Source organism: Orbilia oligospora (genome assembly GCF_000225545.1).
Source record: "Orbilia oligospora ATCC 24927 unplaced genomic scaffold scaffold00007, whole genome shotgun sequence".
Lineage (NCBI taxonomy): Eukaryota > Fungi > Ascomycota > Orbiliomycetes > Orbiliales > Orbiliaceae > Orbilia > Orbilia oligospora.
This window is the reverse complement of record NW_011645564.1, coordinates 1,939,393-1,958,127: the sequence shown is the minus strand read 5'-3', so window position 1 is coordinate 1,958,127 and position 18,735 is coordinate 1,939,393. Positions and strand designations below refer to the sequence as shown.

Sequence of the window (18,735 nt, the reverse complement as noted above, 5' to 3'; positions counted from 1 at the left end):
GATTGGAGTTTCAGGCTCGTTTATTCTTGTTTTTAGAAGTCACTACAAGTTCTCTCGTAAACCAGATACAATGCTTCCGCTCTTACGCCTACTATAAGTAGTATTTCATCCAGAGTATCTACACTATCAAATGGATTCCAGGTATAAAAATATTGCAATATACGCCAACACCAAATTTCTAACGGGACCAATAAGCCGAATGGATGCTGAGGTCACAACATATAACAAGGAAATTAAAAATGACTTCTGAGCAGCCAAATTTTTACATCAGAAGTTCTCTTTGCCCCAAACAAACGACATACCAGGTTCAGAATGCTCATTGCATTTAACATGAAGCTGGGACCCGAGTCCTTTGGGGCCACAAAAGAATACACCGACTTCAGCAGGGGAATGAATCGACTTGATGCCCTTGAAAATAGAATTCCAGTTCGGCCTACCGAAGTTGGTTGGCGCACGAAGACCAGTGATTGCATCTCTTTCTGCATTGGCATCGTTGATCATGATGTTGGTGGCATCGTCAACTTTGATTTTAGCAGTAAGATACTAGCGAAGAAAGGAAATGGTGTTAGTCTGGATGCGGAATTTGTCATATATAATCTCAAAGATGCGGGAACTTACTGTGTGAACTTCGATTAAATGAGAAATATCCTGTGCTTCAATCGCCATGAGGAGCGACCTGAACCATTCGAAGGAGCCAAAATCACGACTTCTCGATATTAGAAACTGAAATGCAGGCGAAGGGATCGCAGACAGAACTTACCAGATCCAGAAAAAATAAACTTTGGACAATCTAGTACGCTTCTGGGGATAGTTGACGCGATACCAAATGCTCTTCAAAATGGAGGCAAATGGTGTGACTCCGATACCAGCGCCAACAAGCATGGCAACCTCGTATTTGAATACGTCTTCCGAAGCAGACCCAAAAGGCCCATCAATATAAACTAGTTCAAATTTGAATTCAGCTCTCGGCCTATGCACCTATACGTTCGGTGATTGAGCGCTTTCACAAACCTCGAGGCAAGACCCTTCTCAAAGCAGGGTCTATATCACCAGTGGTAGATTCCTTGTTGACCCCGATAACCCGAGACATCCGTTTATCTGACTTGTCGGGCTTTTCCGAAGCTGGTGCCCTATCTCCGCCTTTCTTATCCAGAGTACACCCGAGTGTTTTTGCGAGCGCTTTAGTGAAGTCTCCAACGCATCTAATATGAACAGAAATGTAATCTTCCTCGGGGGCGCTTGTCAGGGTAAAGGGGTGGTATTGCCAAATAGACACCTCGGGACAGCATAGGAAAATGTATTGACCGGCTTTTGTAACCGTATGGTCCTTTTTGATTTGGATTTCGACGACGTTGCTCGGATGCTCAATAACCTTACTAATTGGCGTAACTTGGTTAGCATATTAAACTCATGACACAGATATGGCAGCCTGGGCAACTCACCTGATATATGTTTTGTGTTTGCCACGGATTTCACGAGCAAGTCTTTCACAGAGGTAGAGGAATCCACCAACCAACCAGTATTTCCAAAAGACACCGATTCCGACGCATTGTGGTTCTCTGTCATTTTTAATCATGCAGAAGGCACCATGGAACGACCAGAAAAAAAAGAATACGATAAAAAGATGATGGGTATACCAAAATCTCTCAAAATTCGCCCGACGATATTTCTCGACTGCAGTCCATGCCATAGCGATAAGGGCAACCAGCATTATGTAACCCGTCCATCCTGGACCTGTAAGGAAATTTGCCATCATGAAGCCCTTGAACCCAAGTCCAGTTTTCGCTGCCAATTGTGCAAAATTGTTCCAGTGAGCAAACGTGTGGAGAAGGGAGAAGAATACAATCGACCATGCCGTCACTAGCTCGTACAAGAAAGAGGTTAGGTGTGCAAGTTCCATGCGAAGCGGTGATATCGATGAACCTACACATGTGGAAGGTGATATTTTTATCAAATGGGATAATTGTATTCAGTGGTGTCCGGCGGAGTAGCGAGATGCAATTTCGGCAGACAGCTGAACATTCAATTAGCAAACTTCATGAATGGGCGTATATCATGGGTGGCCGGCTGGCCTGTTAGCTTACGAAGTAGGACTAACGCAACATCCACGTGCAAAACCAGCGCAGCAGATCTAGCAATTGGATAAGTGATACCGAATGTTGTTCTTGCTCCAACTAAGTTGTCCTAAGAAGTGATTTGGGTTAGGGGTTTCCATTTAATTCTGGTTTTCTTGGCTTCAAGCCTAAAATGTCGATATGAGCTAACCTTGACCGAAAAATTGACAAATGCGAATCCGAAAACCATTAAATGGAGTAGAATGAATGTGAATACAAATCTAAAAGAAAAAGTTTTTTTGGTCAGCTAAATAAAACTTCCTAAGTAATCAGGATCAACTCTGCACCAACATTCTTCTATGGCCCTCGTTGACCATCCTATTTGCCTCAGATGTTAGCATTAATTATGTGTTGAAATTGTTGCATTTATCTTCATACCATTTGTCGAATTTCTGTTTCAGGGTGAGGACTTTGGCGTCGTCCTTTGTGTGGAGGGTATAATTGCCCATGACCTTGGACAGCGCTGGCCATCTTGCCCGCTCCGACGAAATGGAACTTCTCACTGGCATTGCTTCTCAGTTTCGGGTCGTGCCTGTGCCTTCTTTTTTTGACCCCGAATTTTCGGTTCCAAGCTCACAACTGGGCCGGCCAGTTCAGCTATAGCTACTTCGAAACTTTCGGGCTTGTCGACTGTCTCTCTAATATCGATTGCTTTAGGTTTTAATACAATTGCATATGCAGTATAATTAATTATATATGTATCTAGAATCCGGAGATGTGCCTTCGGTATGTGAGGATGCTTTGGCCAAGCCAATGTATCGTCAAGGGAACGAATATGGGTGGGAACGACGATGACTGAAGAGCATGAAAGAGAGGAGAAGAGAAGACAAAGCTAGAAGACATCCAAGAAATCCAGACCTGAAGGGCGGATATGGGTTTTAAGGGATCACAGAGTATGAATCTAAATGTCATTATCAGGCCACGGCGGCGAGCGCCTGTTGAGGGGAATGAGGGGGGGTGTGGTGTTCATACCATCGTGAAACGACACCTGTTGCAGCTGGATGGCCCCCAATCCAGCTACGCCAAACGCTGAATTCGGACGAAACCAGCAATTAACCCGGCGGTTTGGGCAGTTACTTCAGATATTTGGTTAAATATGCATCCGAGAATTGATGGTGGAGTAGGTCTACTCGACCAGAACGGTTTGAGAGTATGTGCAGCCGAGGTGTTCTTTGGATACAGGCGCATCCACTCGCATTTGGGCGGGTGTATATGCCTTGATGGATAACACGCCAATAGTTTGACTTGGACTTGACATATTTCCTACCGACTAGCACCTCTTATTCAGGCTAGAGGTCCTGCTTAAGCATGCTTGTGTGTATATAATTTGTGTTCTTTATAAGTACTACTCGATTATTCGATAAATTTCAAATCCTCGGACATCGACTAGTCTCGAGGCCAGCGCCATGCCATGGCTATGCCGTGTACTTATACGTATGTAAGTACAGGTCGATGGCATGCACTTAAATTTACATGCTGGTATGATATGCCCCTGATACAGATGCGTAAGCACTCAGGCGCTGCTGTCAGCACAGGCAGACAGGATTTAATTACCTACTCAAGTACTTATTTGCACAGTATACTACGTACTTAAGTAAGTACACTTAAGCAGGTACCGGTAGTCGGGAGACAAGGCTGCCCCGTATTAATAGAAACGCTACCCCATTACCATCTCAACACTGCCAAGCCTCCTCGGCCCAGTGCGATACCTAAGCTCTAGGCTATGTTGCCTGGGTACCCTCAAAGCACTTTATCTTTATAACTCCCTTCGACTGCCCCGATTAATTTTAGGCGCTCTTAAACCTACTCAACTGAGCATGTCCCTATAATATCTCCTGATTAACTAGTTTCTACGTCTCCTGAGAAACTATCCACACGTCCCCGTTCCTCCGAAACAAGAACAAAACCCCATCCACTTCCCAACCCTGTTTCGAAACAGCCTTGAAACCTTGCCCGAGATTGTATCCCACACGACCCCACGTCAAGTCCGCCACCAACATCACCACCACCATCATCATCATCACCGTGTCGTCCTGGTCCCCAAAGCTTCGCTGACATCTCGTCATGTCTCAGGGCTACGGCTCTTACGACCCTCAAGGCCACAATAACTATGGCTATGACCAAAACTGGGGAGGACAAGCCGGTGGCTATCAAGACCAACCACAAAGTACATACGTACATAGATGCCGAATATCGCGTTTTTGAATTCGACGCTAACTACATGATGCCCTGGATCGATAGACTATCACCAATCTGTCCCATATAGTGGCGGCTTAGATCAGTCTGGTCTCCCAGTGATGCCGAGCATGAGCGCTACTTTCATTCCGGGTAAAGATGATGACTGGACGATGCCGGCCCCCGAGCTGATATCCCCAGCACCCCAGAGGTTTGAAGCGATCGCATATAAATCATTGCCGCTAATAAATACAAAGAGCTAATATCCGCGGTAGGCTTATGCCCGAAGTCCCTACAAATATTGCTGACTCGATCGGAACAATGGAAAGCAAGGCGACGACACATCTCGGTAACCAACATCCAGCGCCTGTCGAAGCTCCAACCCACCGCGATCTGTTTGAGGAACCTTCATGGACCCCGTTTCCGAAACTTGAAAACCCGGGCCCAAATATACCCCCTACAGATGATGAGAAAGAGCGGTATCTAGAATCCGCAAGACTAGCAGTTTTGGCTTCCGATGATCCCGACACTCAACTAGCCTGGGCCCAAGATTCTCTAAATTTTGTAGACACATCGTTACAGTATCTTGCTAGAACATCGGAGGATGGCCGGCCGCAGACCCCTGCCGTAGAATATCAGCTCAGAAGTGATGCCTTGAACATTGTCAACTTTCTTGCGGAGCAACACCACCCAAAAGCAGAATTTATGAAAGGTACATGGTTGGAATTTGGCAAATTAGGCTTCAGGGTGGACCGAAGAGAAGCATTTCGATGTTATTCACGGGCTGCTGACCGAGGCTATGCCCGAGCGGAGTATAGAATGGGAATGCAGTATGAGAATTCAAACGAGCCCATGAAGGCTATTAAACACTACACTCAAGGAGCAGCTCTTAACGACTCTGCCTCTAATTACGTTCGTCATCTTCCCAGTTTCTTTGTTGATCCATATAAGCTTCCAAGCTAACACTCTATTGAAGCGTCTTGGTATGATGACTTTGCTAGGTCAACATGGCCAAACCCAAGATTACAACCGTGGTATAATGCTTGTTAGGCAAGCTGCGGAAACTGCAGATGAAAACGCGCCGCAGGGAGCCTACGTTTACGGATTAATGCTTGCTAGAGACCTGCCAGGTCTTTCGATCCCAGAGATCTTCCTCAGCTTGGACGCCAACCAAGCCAAGGTAATGATTGAAAAGGCTGCTTTTCTGGGATTTGCAAAGGCTCAGGTCAAAATGGCCCAGGCGTATGAGCTATGTCAGCTAGGATGCTCATTTGATCCGGCACTATCTCTACACTACAATGCCTTAGCTTCGAGACAAGGTGAACCCGAAGCTGATATGGCAATTAGCAAATGGTTCCTTTGCGGACATGAGGGCGTTTTTGGCAAAAATGAAGAATTAGCATTTAAATATGCCAAACAAGCGGCGAAGAGTGGACTTCCTACTGCGGAGTTTGCTATGGGTAAGAAACGATGACACCAAAGAAGCCGAGGCTAGGTCTAATTTTTACATACGTAGGTTACTTCTACGAAATCGGGATGCAAGTCCCAGTCAATTTGGCGGAAGCTAGAAGCTGGTATAACAAGGTAGGATTTTGTGCAAACACTCTTATCAGATCTCGCAAACTGAGTATGTCACGCTTAGGCTGCTGCCCATGGTAACAAAGACGCGAAAGGCCGCCTGGATGGGATATCGAGATCGAGAACGCTCTCTCGTAACGACCACGAGCGGGTGGCACTACCAAGAATTCGCGCTAGCCGGTCAGTTCGGATACCAAACAGGCCGACTTCAACGGCGGTAGATATGCCCAACCCAGTTATACCACCCGCTGGGATGCCCCAACCTCAATTCAGTCACACCAATAACAACGCAATCCGTTCCTCTACCCCCGGCTTCATAAACCCAGCTACGGGAGGTATACAACCTTTCGTGACGGAGCCCAGTGCAGCAGCTCCGCTAAGAACAAGTTCGATAACCCCTTATCCGACAAGCCCAACGACAGGTAATTTTGGAGGTGGTCTTGGCCGGCCATCGAGTGCCATAGGGCCCTCGAATCGGCCAATGTCCGCAGCTCCCCATCTAGGGCATATGACACGCCCTCAGACTGCTGTTCCTTCCGGAGTTCTCGTTCCCGCTGGTACATATCCCACACAGGGCGGACGCGGTGGGCCAGTTCAGAGGCCGGCATCTGCCTTCTCAGCTCCAAATACCAATAAACCGGCATTCCCCACCAGCCAGCCTCTACGCCCTCATGGCCAAGGTCGCGGCGTTTCAATTGGGAGCATACCATACCCAGGCTTTGAAGCGCCTCTACCCGCTCCGAAGGTCGAAAAACCAATTCAAAAGCCAACCATTCCAAGTGACAAAGGGCGGAAACAATCTTTCACACCACAACCGCAAGCAATCGTGAGCCCACCAGGCTCACGCCCAAACCCGACCCCGACCCCGACCCCCAACCTTCCAGTGCAAACGTCCTTTTCCGCAGCCCAACAGACCAAACCCGCACCCCCACCCGCGCCTGTCCTACAAACTCCGGTCCAGCAGAAGCCTCTCGTTCCCATTCAAGCACCAACACCCCAAGCAAAACTGGACAATATCCCACCGCCTTCTCCAATCAGGCCCCAACGTACAGATTCCATTCCACCGAAGTCCCCAACTCTCTCGGGTAACAGCGTGAGTGGGAAGAAGCGATTTGAGGACTACGAGTGGCTCCCGCCCCCGCAAAAGGAGCAAGAATGCGTAAGAGTCCCTTACCCTTGATTATCATCAAATACTCAAAGCTAATATAGAAACCCATCTATAGGTTGTCATGTAGCCTTTGATCATCATCTAATCCCAGCCTATGAGATGCCATATAGTCTTTTGTATCTCATCCCTATAGCCTCCTTGATTTAATTGGCGTTTAATTTGGCGTAAATTTTCCATAGTTATTTCTAATATAAACATCAACATTAGACTTTTGAATGTCGGAATTTCCACGGAAAAAGATACCACGTTGTAATATTTAACAGCTTATGCAAACAAAATATTATCTTCCACCTTCATACTTCCTCCCGCGAAACCAATAACCAATGCCGCCCAATTTGAGGTAATATAGATTCGGTCCAGGCAGAAGCAGCTGATCGGTTCATCATCCTGGGGGGCCTACCCGCCAGACCTCAACCCCCAAGATGGTGAATTTGTCCCCTTCTTCAGATAGCGGTTCGTTTCCAAAGGTTGGGCAGGTGGATGAAACACCAGAATCCAAATTACCGTCAACCCAAAGACCATAGTGACCATCTCTGCAGCGAGTTATTGTTGAATAAGCAATTTTGTGTGTAATCAGAACAGGAGCAAACTTACCCTCCACCAAAAGATATGAAATCTCGGTCGCAAAGGATCATGTAATCATTCACTCCACTATATGGAAATGCTTTGAAGCGTATGTTATCGGAGGTTCTACTGGAAAACTGGTTCGAAATGGACAAAGATGAGGCGCTACTACTCGACAGTGTGGAGGCTTTCCATAGAAAACATTCCCCAGTTCCATAGTATCTTCCTGCAGATGGTTGTATAGACTCGTTCGCGAACGCACCGAAAATACCATCACTAGTATCTCTAACGACAAAAACAAAGGCACCTTTTCCGAGCCTCTGATATAGTGTTGATAGACTTACGCCATGTTCTTCGAGGCTGTACATTAGTGTCCATGTCTCGTGTAATTGTAACCGGGCCGGTATCAAAAGCCTTATCTCTTCCGCTATCGCCTCTGTGAGTAGCGATCTATTACTAGAGGACGACATGAGGATAAGAGACGACAAGGCTGGAGGCAAATAGGGAGACGGTTGTCTCGGGGGTGCTCTTGGCGCATTTGATCGGGGGTATGAATGATTTTTATCGCTGTTCTGAACATCCCGACGGTGGCTATTGAATTCATCTTCACCGGTAACCTCGGAAGACAGCCGCTGCAAAGTTCGGATTACAGAATTGGAGAGAAAAGACACCAACGAAGGTGCCGGGGACGAAGACCGAGAGTTAGGCGATGACGACATAGTTGCATGGTTCACCTCGAACGGCTGAGGTTGTACTGTTGAAACTACCTGTAAGTGTCTGTAAGCAATACGCTAGTAGAGGGATTTGGTCATAGGAGATAGGTAGTATCTCACAAAATCTGACTGTCGTACGTACGGGTAGAAGACAGGGAGTCAATATCGATTCACGCCCATGCCACTGTGGTTTATGCAGAAGATAGGCATACAGGCATCGGGTGCAAGCCTAAGGAATCAAGCAGCGACATCGACGAGCTTAAGATGCTACCGTGCAAGACGTCCTGGATGCATGCGTAGAGACGACTAGGTGTGTGGATATTATGCTTATCTACACCTACTAAAACAGCCGAAGCTTAGTTATAAGCGTGAGGATGGTTGGTTGTCGGTGGGGAATGTATGTTGTTGTGTATGATCTGGCCTGTCGCCTGGCCTGGCCTTAACTTGGGATTGGTCGGTTGAATTCGATTAAGCGTGAGCCCACCACAGAGAGTATTCTTTTATGGCTTTGGCGTTAGCTTTGCCATCTATTTATATTCACTTGAGATGTTGCTTTCCCGGCCTGAGGTCTAGGACTCGTCGAGGGATCTAGGTAAGAGGTGTGTACTTCGTATATGCGTGTTTACTGTACTTACGTCTGTATTAGGTACTTACCTAGGTCGACACTTGTCTACCACAGTCCGCATCAGTAAAGTATATGTTCTAATTGTATACTAGGCCCTTTCAAGGGAATATTTAATTACGTAGGTACCTAGCTAGGGGTGGTCTCTTTCACACATATATACGCGGTCTGAAGATATGGATGGGTAGACAAATCCGAGTACGCTGAGGTTCCAGAATCAAGAGTATAAGTGAAAGTCGCGGGAAGAGTCAGTCCTAAAACAAAGTGTATACATAGAGTATCTCCAGAACAATACGAGTCCATTTCCTTGCTTCGCCGCGACTTTTACGCTTAAGCATGGTGTGGAAACAAGCAAGAAAGCAGAGCAAAAAAACCAACAGTCTGGCTGTATCCATAGGCCTGTGAATTAACAGTACGAAATCTTGTTAAGACACGAGAGACGCAAGAAAGGAGAGAAGAGAGAAGACACTGGAAAGAACGCCGCCTGAATGATTGTGCCGAGGTCTTTAAATCTGACATCAAGGGTCGTTCTAGATAGCATACTTGCGGGTCCATTCCCTAGCGGTTGCTTCGTATCTAGCTCTGTCGGTCTTGTAAACATGAGCGATCTCTGGTACGAGAGGATCGTCCGGATTCGGGTCCGTGAGCATTGAGCATATGGATAAAAGGACTAGCAGTTATCACCGCAGAATTAGATTGTCGTACTAGCGATGGAATAAAGCTAAGAAAAATGGCATACCCTTTGAAATAGTTAATGCAGGAGACCACTGATCACGCAGAATATCAAGGCAGATGCTTCCGTTGGAATTGATATTTGGGTGGTAGATACGAGTTGTGAAGTTAACCTTTGGAGGTTTGAAGGGATAGTCGGTTGGGAAAGTAATAGCGAGGAAAAAGACGCCAGAGGCATATGGGCTATCGGCCTATTTAGGGTATTGAGTCAGCTCCGTATAGGTTTGGGTTTGAGTGCTGACAATGGAGCCTTACGGGACCCATTATTGTTGCTTGCCAGTGGAACTAAAAGACGGGATGGGTTATTAGTTGTGATTATTCTTCGAGAGAATGCAAGAAGCCGCTGCCAGCAGCAATCATATCGATTCTTGACTGGACTATATTTTATTGTATAGCTGGTAACTTACCAAATCATCGCCGATAGGACCAGCGCTGCAGGAGGAGGGCGGGTCACTTTAGGTGAGTGGGTTCAAGTTAGTCGAGGAACTAAGATCGAGGAATACAGCGATGCCATATGTAGAGAGGAGAGTGTTAGCTGCAAGTGCCAAGCAAGCAGTCTACATACCGTCCAAGATCCGTGAGTTCCTTGTTAATGCGTTTGAGAGCCATATCTGATTTGTTTGGTTGTATGGAGGCCTGTTTCCAAGGCGAGAGACGAGCGAAAGCACTAAAGTCTATACAAAGGTCTACCGAGAGGGAAAGGTAAGAGAGTGTGTGAGTATGCAGAGGTTAACTTTCTAGGGGCAGAAAGTTGATGAAAAAGTAACAGGATCGTGTGGGACAGGTCAGGCAACTGTGAGAACCTCCAAATGAGAGCTCGATCCAGAAGTGGGAACATACATGGCAGATGCGAGAGCAGAGGAATTAGCCCTAGATTACGATGATGACGATAACGCTGTGCAGATGGTACCTTGAAGTTGTCGGTATAAAAATATGGAGAGGGAGTATGATGACGAGAAGAGGAGGGAGGGGGGAAGATGGAGGAAGAAGAAGAAAGAGGCTCGGGATCAGTTGGTTCGTTCAGCAATCCTACTTTGTTTTGTCGAAGGCCAAAGAAGGCAATAGAACATCCGACAAACACAACACACTCATTGACTATATCCAACAAACACAACACATCGTCTATTTTTACGCTATTCTTAAGTATAAATTGCTCAAGTTCTTTTTTTTATTTTATAATTTATAGATACTAGATAAGCTCTTAACTACTAGGTACTTAAGTGGCTTAAGTGGTACATATACGCCGAGTAAACAGGTACTAAAGTAGGGACTAAGATAATTAAGAGCATACTGGTCTCGGGGAGCGAAGCTGCTAAAGCCATCAGCAAAACGCCTGGATCCCAGTGATAGCCCTCCCCAGTATTACTGTATGTATACCAGGCTTATGTTAGTACCAGTAGGGATGCACATCAAACTCAAGCTAGACTCAAGGGATATCGCTCTAAACTGAGGATTTCAAATGTGTATGTAAGGAGGTAAGTATGCACTCACGGCTGTGGATATCGCTTTGGCCCTCATAGGTCTGCGCGACGAATAAATTGGCTACGTGCCGCCCTATATGATACTCGTCTGCTACCGCATTCCCTCCGAAAATCTCCTGCAGACTATGTAGGTAAATTGTTATTTTCCCATTAGCCGTTGGTATTATAAACAGGGTTACAATTCTTACTCACTGTCGTGCATGAGCCAGCGATCGGTCACAATTCTGCCGCTTAATCATGGATATCATCTCCGGGGCTAGAAGCCCTTGCTCCTTAAGTCTCCCAACTTGGACGCACCTACGAAATATATTTGCCTGGTGTTATTATATCCGTCCTTTGTAACGTTTTTCATCATTGGGCTCGCTTACGCCAAAAGCCCGAATGTGGCATCCGTCACTGCATCGGCCAATTTCTTCTGAATAAGTTGGTATTTCGCCAATGGATTACCCTTGAATTGTTTCCGCGACAGTGAATAATCGCGGGCTCTTTCAATGCAATCTTCTAATGCCCCCATAGTTCCCCAAGCAATCCCATATCGAGCATTATTAAGGCAAGCGAATGGCCCTCTGAGTCCCTCAACGTCCGGAAACATGAATTCTTTGGGTACGGGTACGTTGTCCATATGGATCATCCCGGTAATCGATGCTCGGAGCCCTGTTTTATTCTTGATTGCCGGTGTTTCTAGAGTGCCAGGGGGGCATCTAGCTCTCTCAATGAGAAACCCCCGAACTTGACCATCAAGTTTGGCCCAGACGATGAGAACATCAGCTATTGTGGTTTTATAAAAAAGAATATATGTATTAGAGTATGTTTTTTAATTCTAGCTCTGAATCACACGGCATGGGGAGTAGCAAACCTATGGGTGAGTTCGTGATCCAGGTTTTTGAACCTGAAAGTAAATACATGCCTTCACGATCAGGATCAATTCTTGCGGTGGTTTCCATCCTGATTTATATCGCATTTTAGAGAATCGAATACAGCGTTAACCTGTCACTAAGCGTACGTCAAGGAACTTACGAGCCTGGATCAGAACCATGGTTCGCTAGAAGTGTTTATTAGCAACGCTGTCAATTATGGAATTGCGTCACTCATATGCCTCACGCTCTGTCAACCCAAAGCAACCGATTAAGGCTCCTTTTGCCATAGTGGGCAAGAACTGTTCTTTGAGCTCCTCAGTTCCAAAATCATGAATTGCCCCCATCGACAAGGAGCTCTGGACGGACAATGCACTCCGGTATCCACTGTCCACTCTATATCATCTTTTGCAACAAGATTGCAGCTAATTAGTATATTTGATTACGATTAGAGTAAAGGGATAGATTTTGTGACATGCCTTTCAACTGCCCTCGTTATTAACTTTTGCATCGTATCGGTTAGCAGCGTATTGGAATAATTTTCTTCTAGGGGGGAGGTATCTAACCCCCATGGCGACGTCGCTGACACCGGCGCAGCCATATCCCGTGATTGTTGCGCCGAGAAAACCTGCCTCCCCCATTTCCCTAAGGATACTCTTGTCGAAATTTTCATCCCGATATGCGGCTTCCCATGGGTAAGGTCCGAGTTAGCGGTATATATCTGCAATGGGTTCTCGCATACTCACCTAGCACTCGGGGGAGTAGCCTTTGCTGTGAATATTCTTCCGCAGTTGATGCAATTGCAATTTCTTCATCTTCTAATAGATTACGAAGTTGCAAAGAATCTTTGTAATCAAATGTCGAGGCCGCCCGACCTTGTGTTCGGAGCCGTTGATTTTCTATGCGGAGAATACTTGACCGCAAGCGTTTCGCCAGGTGGGAGCGTGGGTGCATGACAGTCCGGAACATTTTCGAAGGGTAAATACTCAAGTCGGTACTTAGAAGTATTTAAGTATATTTGTGATAATATTCAGGTGACCTGGCCAGTGGTAATAGCTATAATGTTAATGAGTTAACATAACAGGTACGTATATATACGTATACTATGGAGGAGGTAGTATACGTATTGACTTAAATTCGGTTATTCGCGTGTAGGTACCCACTTAAATTACGGTTACGATACCATATGATATCAATTATATGGGTTATGTTATTTCGATATTGTAGTATTCGGCTTGTAGGAATAGATCGAATTAGCTATATATAAAGCTATATAGCTAGCATATATACTTAAGTATATATATATATAAGGTACCGGTGTTCGACTTCGTACTTCGGCGGCTTAGCTTAGCTTAGAGCAAGTCACTATTGCCAATTGCATATGTTGATTGCTGAACGAGGGAGGATCTTAATCGAAGGGTGCACCGCAGTATATATAGGTACTTAGTCTACGTAGATATCGATACCTGTCCATGTATACGATATTTATATGAGTGTGGGCCGGGCCTCGGCCAGGGAGCTCGGCGATGGCTTGGTGGGGCCGGGAACCTGCCGCTGCTGAGATCCCGGGCTAATTGGCGGGGTGGGTTGACCGCGGCAGAATACACACCTCGCGTCGTCCACCTCGCGCCGTCCACCTCGCGCCGTCCACCTCCAACCTGTCGTCACGCGCCATCAACCACATAGCACTCAACAACAAGTCTTTCGCTAATACCGCAGCTAATACCTACCTTTCTTATCAAAATACACCCGGCCCCGAAGATGGGAATTAAACGTATGTATCTTTTCCTCTGTCGTAATATACCTAAGTCTATGCTTTGGAACTAATTTGGGCCATAGAGCTTTACCAGGTTATCTCGGAAGCAGCTCCCGATGCTATCAAGAATGGGGAGATCAAGAATCACTTTGGTCGCAAGGTCGCCATTGTAAGTAGATTCTGGTTGCAACTTCAACATCAGTCATCTAATATTTCCAGGATGCATCGATGAGTATCTATAGCTTCCTCATTGCTGTCAGGTCCGAGGGCCAAGTTCTCACATCCGAAACCGGAGAAACAACATCCCATCTTATGGGAATGTTTTACCGAACATTACGAATGGTCGATAACGGTATTAAGCCACTGTACGTCTTTGACGGCAAGCCACCGACTTTGAAATCTGGCGAGCTTGCAAAGCGTACAGCTCGAAAATTTGAGGCCCAGGAGGCTCACGAGGAGGCCAAAGAAGTCGGAACTGCCGAAGAGATTGAAAAATTCTCTCGAAGGACGGTTAGGGCAACGAGAGAACATAATGAAGAGTGTAAAAGGTTACTAAAACTTATGGGGATACCTTACCTCGACGCGCCTTGTGAAGCCGAAGCACAATGTGCTATTTTGGCTAAGTCAGGAAAGGTATTTACCACCCCTAGACGGAAAACTAAAATAAAAGAGTATCTTTGATATGGTGGTTTATACAGTGCTGTCTCTTAACAACCGCATCGTTTCTTCATCTAGGTTTACGCCGCTGCATCCGAAGACATGGATACCCTCTGTTTTGAGACACCCATCCTACTCCGCCATTTAACCTTTAGTGAGCAACGGAAACAGCCTATTCAAGAGATTCATCTGGACAGAGTTATGGCGGGACTTGACATGACCAGGGAACAGTTCATTGACCTTTGTATTCTCCTCGGGTGTGATTATTGCGATACCATACCCAAGGTCGGCCCTACAACTGCTTTGAAACTGATTCGCCAGTACAAATCAATCGAGGGTGTCATTGAGAACTTAGATAAGGACAAATATAAGGTCCCAGATTATTTTCCTTACCAAGATGCTCGGGAGTTATTGATGAATCCTGAGGTGGTACCCGCAGACGAATGCGATTTCAAATGGGATGCGCCAGATACAGAGGGCCTCGTGGACTTTCTAGTAGGGGGGAAAGGTTTCAATGAAGACCGCGTCAGAAGTGGTGCAGCAAGATTGTCAAAAAATCAGACAACTGCGCAGCAGTGTAAGGCTTTTCACAACCCTTCTAATTCACTAACTCAATCGATCACTAATTATTCATAGCGCGACTGGAGGGTTTTTTTAAAGTTATCCCCAAGACCGAAGAAGAACTAGCAAATCTGAAGCGTAAAAACGAAGAAAAGGTCGCCGAGAAAAAGAAAAGGGCGAAGCTTGATGCAAAAGCTAAGAAGGACTCTAAGAAAGCACCAAGAGGTGCAAATTAGGTAGTGACTGCTAGAGCTAATACTACGGAGTTCAAGTTGGTCTCTAGGCTTTGCAAGCGCAGGTCATTTCTTAAAGCGCTTTTGGAGTTTCTTTAGGGTCTTCTTTTTGGTATACTAATAACGAATCATGTAATATAATTGTCACTCTAGAGCTGGGGAATGCTATTGCTTAGGACCTTTCGTATAGTACGAATGATCAGTAACTAAGTCGTCATTCGTAGGCATTACAATACAACCCTCAAGGCATCCCAGAACGCCGTAGGAATGCAACTCATCGATAAAACAGCAAGATGAAACAGTTGACACAGAATCGCGAATGATCCGGTAGTTTTTTTTTTCTCCTTCCGAATTCTCGATAAATGAATATAAACATGAGAAGAAAGAGAACCTTTTTGTGAAATGATGAAAGAATTACTGTGCAGACTTGATCTCCGCGATCTTAGCCTTGACGTTCTCGACCTTCTCTTCCTTCGTCAGCTTCTTCTTCCTGTACTTCAAGCTCTCGGCCTTCCATTCTTCAGCGGTTTTAGTATCCTTGTCGGGATCCTCGAGGAAGGGATTCTCGCGAATCTTTGCGTGCGCCTCAGTGTAAAGGTCCTCCAATCCATCGGCTTCAATATCGTCATCAATATATTTCTGGAATTGTGACTTGTACCTCTCTTCATCGTCATCGGCGAGTGTCTCCATATACTCAGCAACGTGACCACCAAATATGTACTTCCTGAGAGTCTCGGCATCGAGTTCCTTGGTTTCGATATCGTAGCCGGGGAAACGGCTGGGGGAGTGAGGAATGTAAAGACCACCGTCCGAAGCTCCCTTCATAGCACCAAAAACACGGGCACCGGTGGAAGTCCGGGCGAGACCAACATCCAAGAAGCACTTGAATGGGCGACGGCTTTCACCGTCGTCGCCTTCAGCCGCTTCGGTGAGAGTAAACTCACCGCTGACATCCTCAACGCCAGCGAAAGTTTCGTCGAGGTCGAGCTTCTTCAAGGCGCGACGGGCGACGAGAAGACCAGTGGCATATGCGGCAGCCCAATTGGTTAGGCCGTGGTTAATGCCATATCTCTTCAATTCATGAGCATACGCAGCCACGAAGACTTTGTCACCGGTAAGCTCGGACTTAATGATCTGGCAGACGATATCTCGGTTGGTGACTATGAATTTGAGCAAAGGTAAGCAACACAGTTCCGCCTTGCAGAAGTCACGATTTTGGACTTACATCGAACAACGAGGCGGTATTTTGGGGCGGCATATTTGTTCTTGGCTTGGGTGATCAGCCGCTTACGAGCATAGTAATCGGTCTTTCCTTCGCGTCGTCGACGATACTTCGTCTGGAAACGGCTATGGTGTGGTTGGGAGAGTCAGTTTTACGTCGTGCCCTTCTGTGTACATATATCATGCCAGGATGTCGAATCCGATAGAGCGGGAAAATGCAGGCATAAGGACATAATCCTTATGAGATTTTGACCGAATGGTCCCTCGCCCTCTCTTCCTCTCAGAAGGGAGACATGCGGTTAGGGGACACCAAAACACACCTATAGTAGGCAGAGTTCTTGACAAGCTTCGTGAAAGGCTATGAAAAGTCAATATCAAGTTGAAAATCTTTAATCGGGGACAGCAAAGGTACCTACCATTTTTGCTGAGATATAGTTTTGATGACCTCTAAGTCTGAATTGTCGTTGCGATTTTGGCCGATGCTGGTGATGATGATATGAACTGTACAGAATTCTCGAAAATCAAAAGTAATTGTTGGGTTGGCGTGTTTGCAAAAGTAATGTGGGTTGCTGCGGGTAAACCCTAACCATACCCACGTGATAGAATGCTTATCTAATGGTGCCATCAATCGCAAGATCTAATCTGATCTAATCTGATATCTGATATCAATGCCAAGCCAAGTGCCGGGGCAGAAACAAATAAATTTTATTTGCGACAAGCGAGCAACCATCAAAGCTTCAAAAAGATCTTCCCTTTACTGCACTGTACGAAACCATGATTCGAAGAACTGCCCGTCAACGGAGAGAATATCTCTATCGGAAACAGCTCGCCGTTCAAGATGCCGCGGTTGCCGACCGACGAGCTAAGCTAAGGGCGTCCCTCGCATCAGGAAAACCTCTCTCGAAGGAAGTCGCCAATGATGATCAACTTCGCAAAGATTTCAAATTCGACGAGTCAAGAGAAGCCGGGCAACAGGGCGAAGAATCTCTCGTCGATGACGAATATGCCGCTCTCAGCGGAGTGGCCGAACCTAAACTCTTAATTACTACCAGTAGAGATCCCAGCAGCCGTCTCATGCAGTTTGCGAAAGTCTGTCATTCCCTCTTTTGATTATCAGAGCATTGTGACCGGTTTCGCTAATATTTGGACTCAATTTAGGAAATGAGACTATTATTCCCAACGTCAATAAGGCTCAATCGTGGTAACACTGTATTACCACAATTAGCCGCTTCATGTCTAGCGACTTCGATTTCAGACTTGCTCCTCCTTCACGAACACAGAGGTGTCCCCACCGCCTTGACGGTTTCACATTTCCCGCATGGGCCTACGGCTATGTTCTCTCTGCATAACGTCGTTTTACGGCATGACATCGATAACTCGGCCAGGGGTACTGTCTCCGAAGCCTACCCACATTTGATCTTTGAAGGATTCTCCACACCTCTCGGTAAACGAGTTGTCACTATTCTCAAACATTTATTTCCTCCGGGCGTCAAGAAAGATAGTGCAAGAGTTGTAACATTCGCCTTGACAGAAGGTGACTACATAAGCGTCCGCCATCACGTTTATGTTAAAACTGGGCCTAAGACTGTTGAACTTGCGGAAGTTGGTCCGAGAATGGAGATGAAGGTAGACATTCTGAAGCTGAGCACTCAACCATGGGAAACTTATACTAACTAGCCCGCAGTTATTCGAGATTAGATTAGGCACAGCGGATAATCGCGATGCGGATACAGAGTGGCGACTAAATCAATACACTCGGACGGCAAAAAAGAAAGATCTCTTGTAAGCGTCCGCTAGCATTCGCCACAGCAGGTGATGTTCGAAACCCGACAACCAAGCTCAAAACCCCCCTTCTTGAGGTACAACAATCTATATTACACATACCGCGATCCTACAAACTACACAATGGTACTGTGATCTTCGCGGGGCCCTTTTTTCCCTTTTCTTTTTTTGTACCAGAAGTTCTCTCAGGAGCAAATAGAACACTCTAGAACAACTGGGGGCGTGATTGGTTTTCATTTGCCGGAAGACTGGATGGGACGATGAACGATGAACTCCGACGAATAAGTAATAGAAATAGCAAAAACAAAAATACGCCGGTTTAACTCCATGAAGTGCAACATACATAACATATGGCGACAGAAAAAGAACACAGCGTCTATAACTACAGGACAGGGTATCTCGCAATCAACAAATAACAACTTTTTTTTGCACATGTTTAACTCCTCAACCAAAAAAAAAAAACCAGGTGATGCCTTGTATTGAAATATCACAATGCATCGGGGATATCGAAAGGTCGCTGAAAT

At 46.0% G+C, this 18,735-nt stretch overlaps 8 protein-coding genes across 8 annotated transcripts; 3 read left to right on the top strand and 5 right to left on the bottom strand.

Annotated features, from left to right (window-relative positions):
* Positions 1-267: 267 nt before the first annotated feature.
* AOL_s00007g557 (uncharacterized protein) lies at positions 268-2,623 on the bottom strand (the record flags this gene model as incomplete). Its single annotated transcript, XM_011120457.1, has 10 exons — positions 268-543; positions 619-676; positions 761-941; positions 1,012-1,376; positions 1,443-1,860; positions 1,928-2,014; positions 2,085-2,184; positions 2,266-2,335; positions 2,406-2,432; positions 2,493-2,623. 10 exons carry the CDS (start codon positions 2,621-2,623, stop codon positions 268-270), a joined length of 1,713 nt encoding a protein of 570 aa, XP_011118759.1.
* Positions 2,624-4,178: 1,555 nt separating this feature from the next.
* On the top strand, positions 4,179-7,102 carry AOL_s00007g556 (uncharacterized protein; the record flags this gene model as incomplete). The annotated part of the gene is made up of 7 exons (XM_011120456.1): positions 4,179-4,281; positions 4,356-4,500; positions 4,565-5,201; positions 5,266-5,749; positions 5,806-5,873; positions 5,932-7,026; positions 7,091-7,102. 7 exons carry the CDS (start codon positions 4,179-4,181, stop codon positions 7,100-7,102), a joined length of 2,544 nt encoding a protein of 847 aa, XP_011118758.1.
* A 315-nt stretch (positions 7,103-7,417) lies between these two features.
* Positions 7,418-8,318, bottom strand: AOL_s00007g555 (uncharacterized protein; the record flags this gene model as incomplete). Its single annotated transcript, XM_011120455.1, has 2 exons — positions 7,418-7,568; positions 7,630-8,318. 2 exons carry the CDS (start codon positions 8,316-8,318, stop codon positions 7,418-7,420), a joined length of 840 nt encoding a protein of 279 aa, XP_011118757.1.
* Positions 8,319-9,464: 1,146 nt separating this feature from the next.
* AOL_s00007g554 (uncharacterized protein) lies at positions 9,465-10,275 on the bottom strand (the record flags this gene model as incomplete). Its single annotated transcript, XM_011120454.1, has 5 exons — positions 9,465-9,604; positions 9,674-9,857; positions 9,922-9,951; positions 10,074-10,119; positions 10,232-10,275. 5 exons carry the CDS (start codon positions 10,273-10,275, stop codon positions 9,465-9,467), a joined length of 444 nt encoding a protein of 147 aa, XP_011118756.1.
* Positions 10,276-10,987: 712 nt separating this feature from the next.
* AOL_s00007g553 (uncharacterized protein) lies at positions 10,988-12,291 on the bottom strand (the record flags this gene model as incomplete). Its single annotated transcript, XM_011120453.1, has 7 exons — positions 10,988-11,031; positions 11,158-11,270; positions 11,340-11,444; positions 11,516-11,915; positions 12,004-12,092; positions 12,165-12,189; positions 12,249-12,291. 7 exons carry the CDS (start codon positions 12,289-12,291, stop codon positions 10,988-10,990), a joined length of 819 nt encoding a protein of 272 aa, XP_011118755.1.
* A 1,471-nt stretch (positions 12,292-13,762) lies between these two features.
* AOL_s00007g552 (uncharacterized protein) lies at positions 13,763-15,211 on the top strand (the record flags this gene model as incomplete). The annotated part of the gene is made up of 5 exons (XM_011120452.1): positions 13,763-13,775; positions 13,841-13,926; positions 13,977-14,390; positions 14,493-14,991; positions 15,051-15,211. The coding sequence occupies 5 exons, from the start codon at positions 13,763-13,765 to the stop codon at positions 15,209-15,211; spliced, it is 1,173 nt and encodes a 390-aa protein (XP_011118754.1).
* Positions 15,212-15,622: 411 nt separating this feature from the next.
* Positions 15,623-17,054, bottom strand: AOL_s00007g551 (uncharacterized protein; the record flags this gene model as incomplete). The annotated part of the gene is made up of 3 exons (XM_011120451.1): positions 15,623-16,368; positions 16,434-16,555; positions 16,846-17,054. The coding sequence occupies 3 exons, from the start codon at positions 17,052-17,054 to the stop codon at positions 15,623-15,625; spliced, it is 1,077 nt and encodes a 358-aa protein (XP_011118753.1).
* A 149-nt stretch (positions 17,055-17,203) lies between these two features.
* On the top strand, positions 17,204-18,106 carry AOL_s00007g550 (uncharacterized protein; the record flags this gene model as incomplete). The annotated part of the gene is made up of 2 exons (XM_011120450.1): positions 17,204-17,518; positions 17,588-18,106. 2 exons carry the CDS (start codon positions 17,204-17,206, stop codon positions 18,104-18,106), a joined length of 834 nt encoding a protein of 277 aa, XP_011118752.1.
* Between the last annotated feature and the right edge of the window lie 629 nt (positions 18,107-18,735).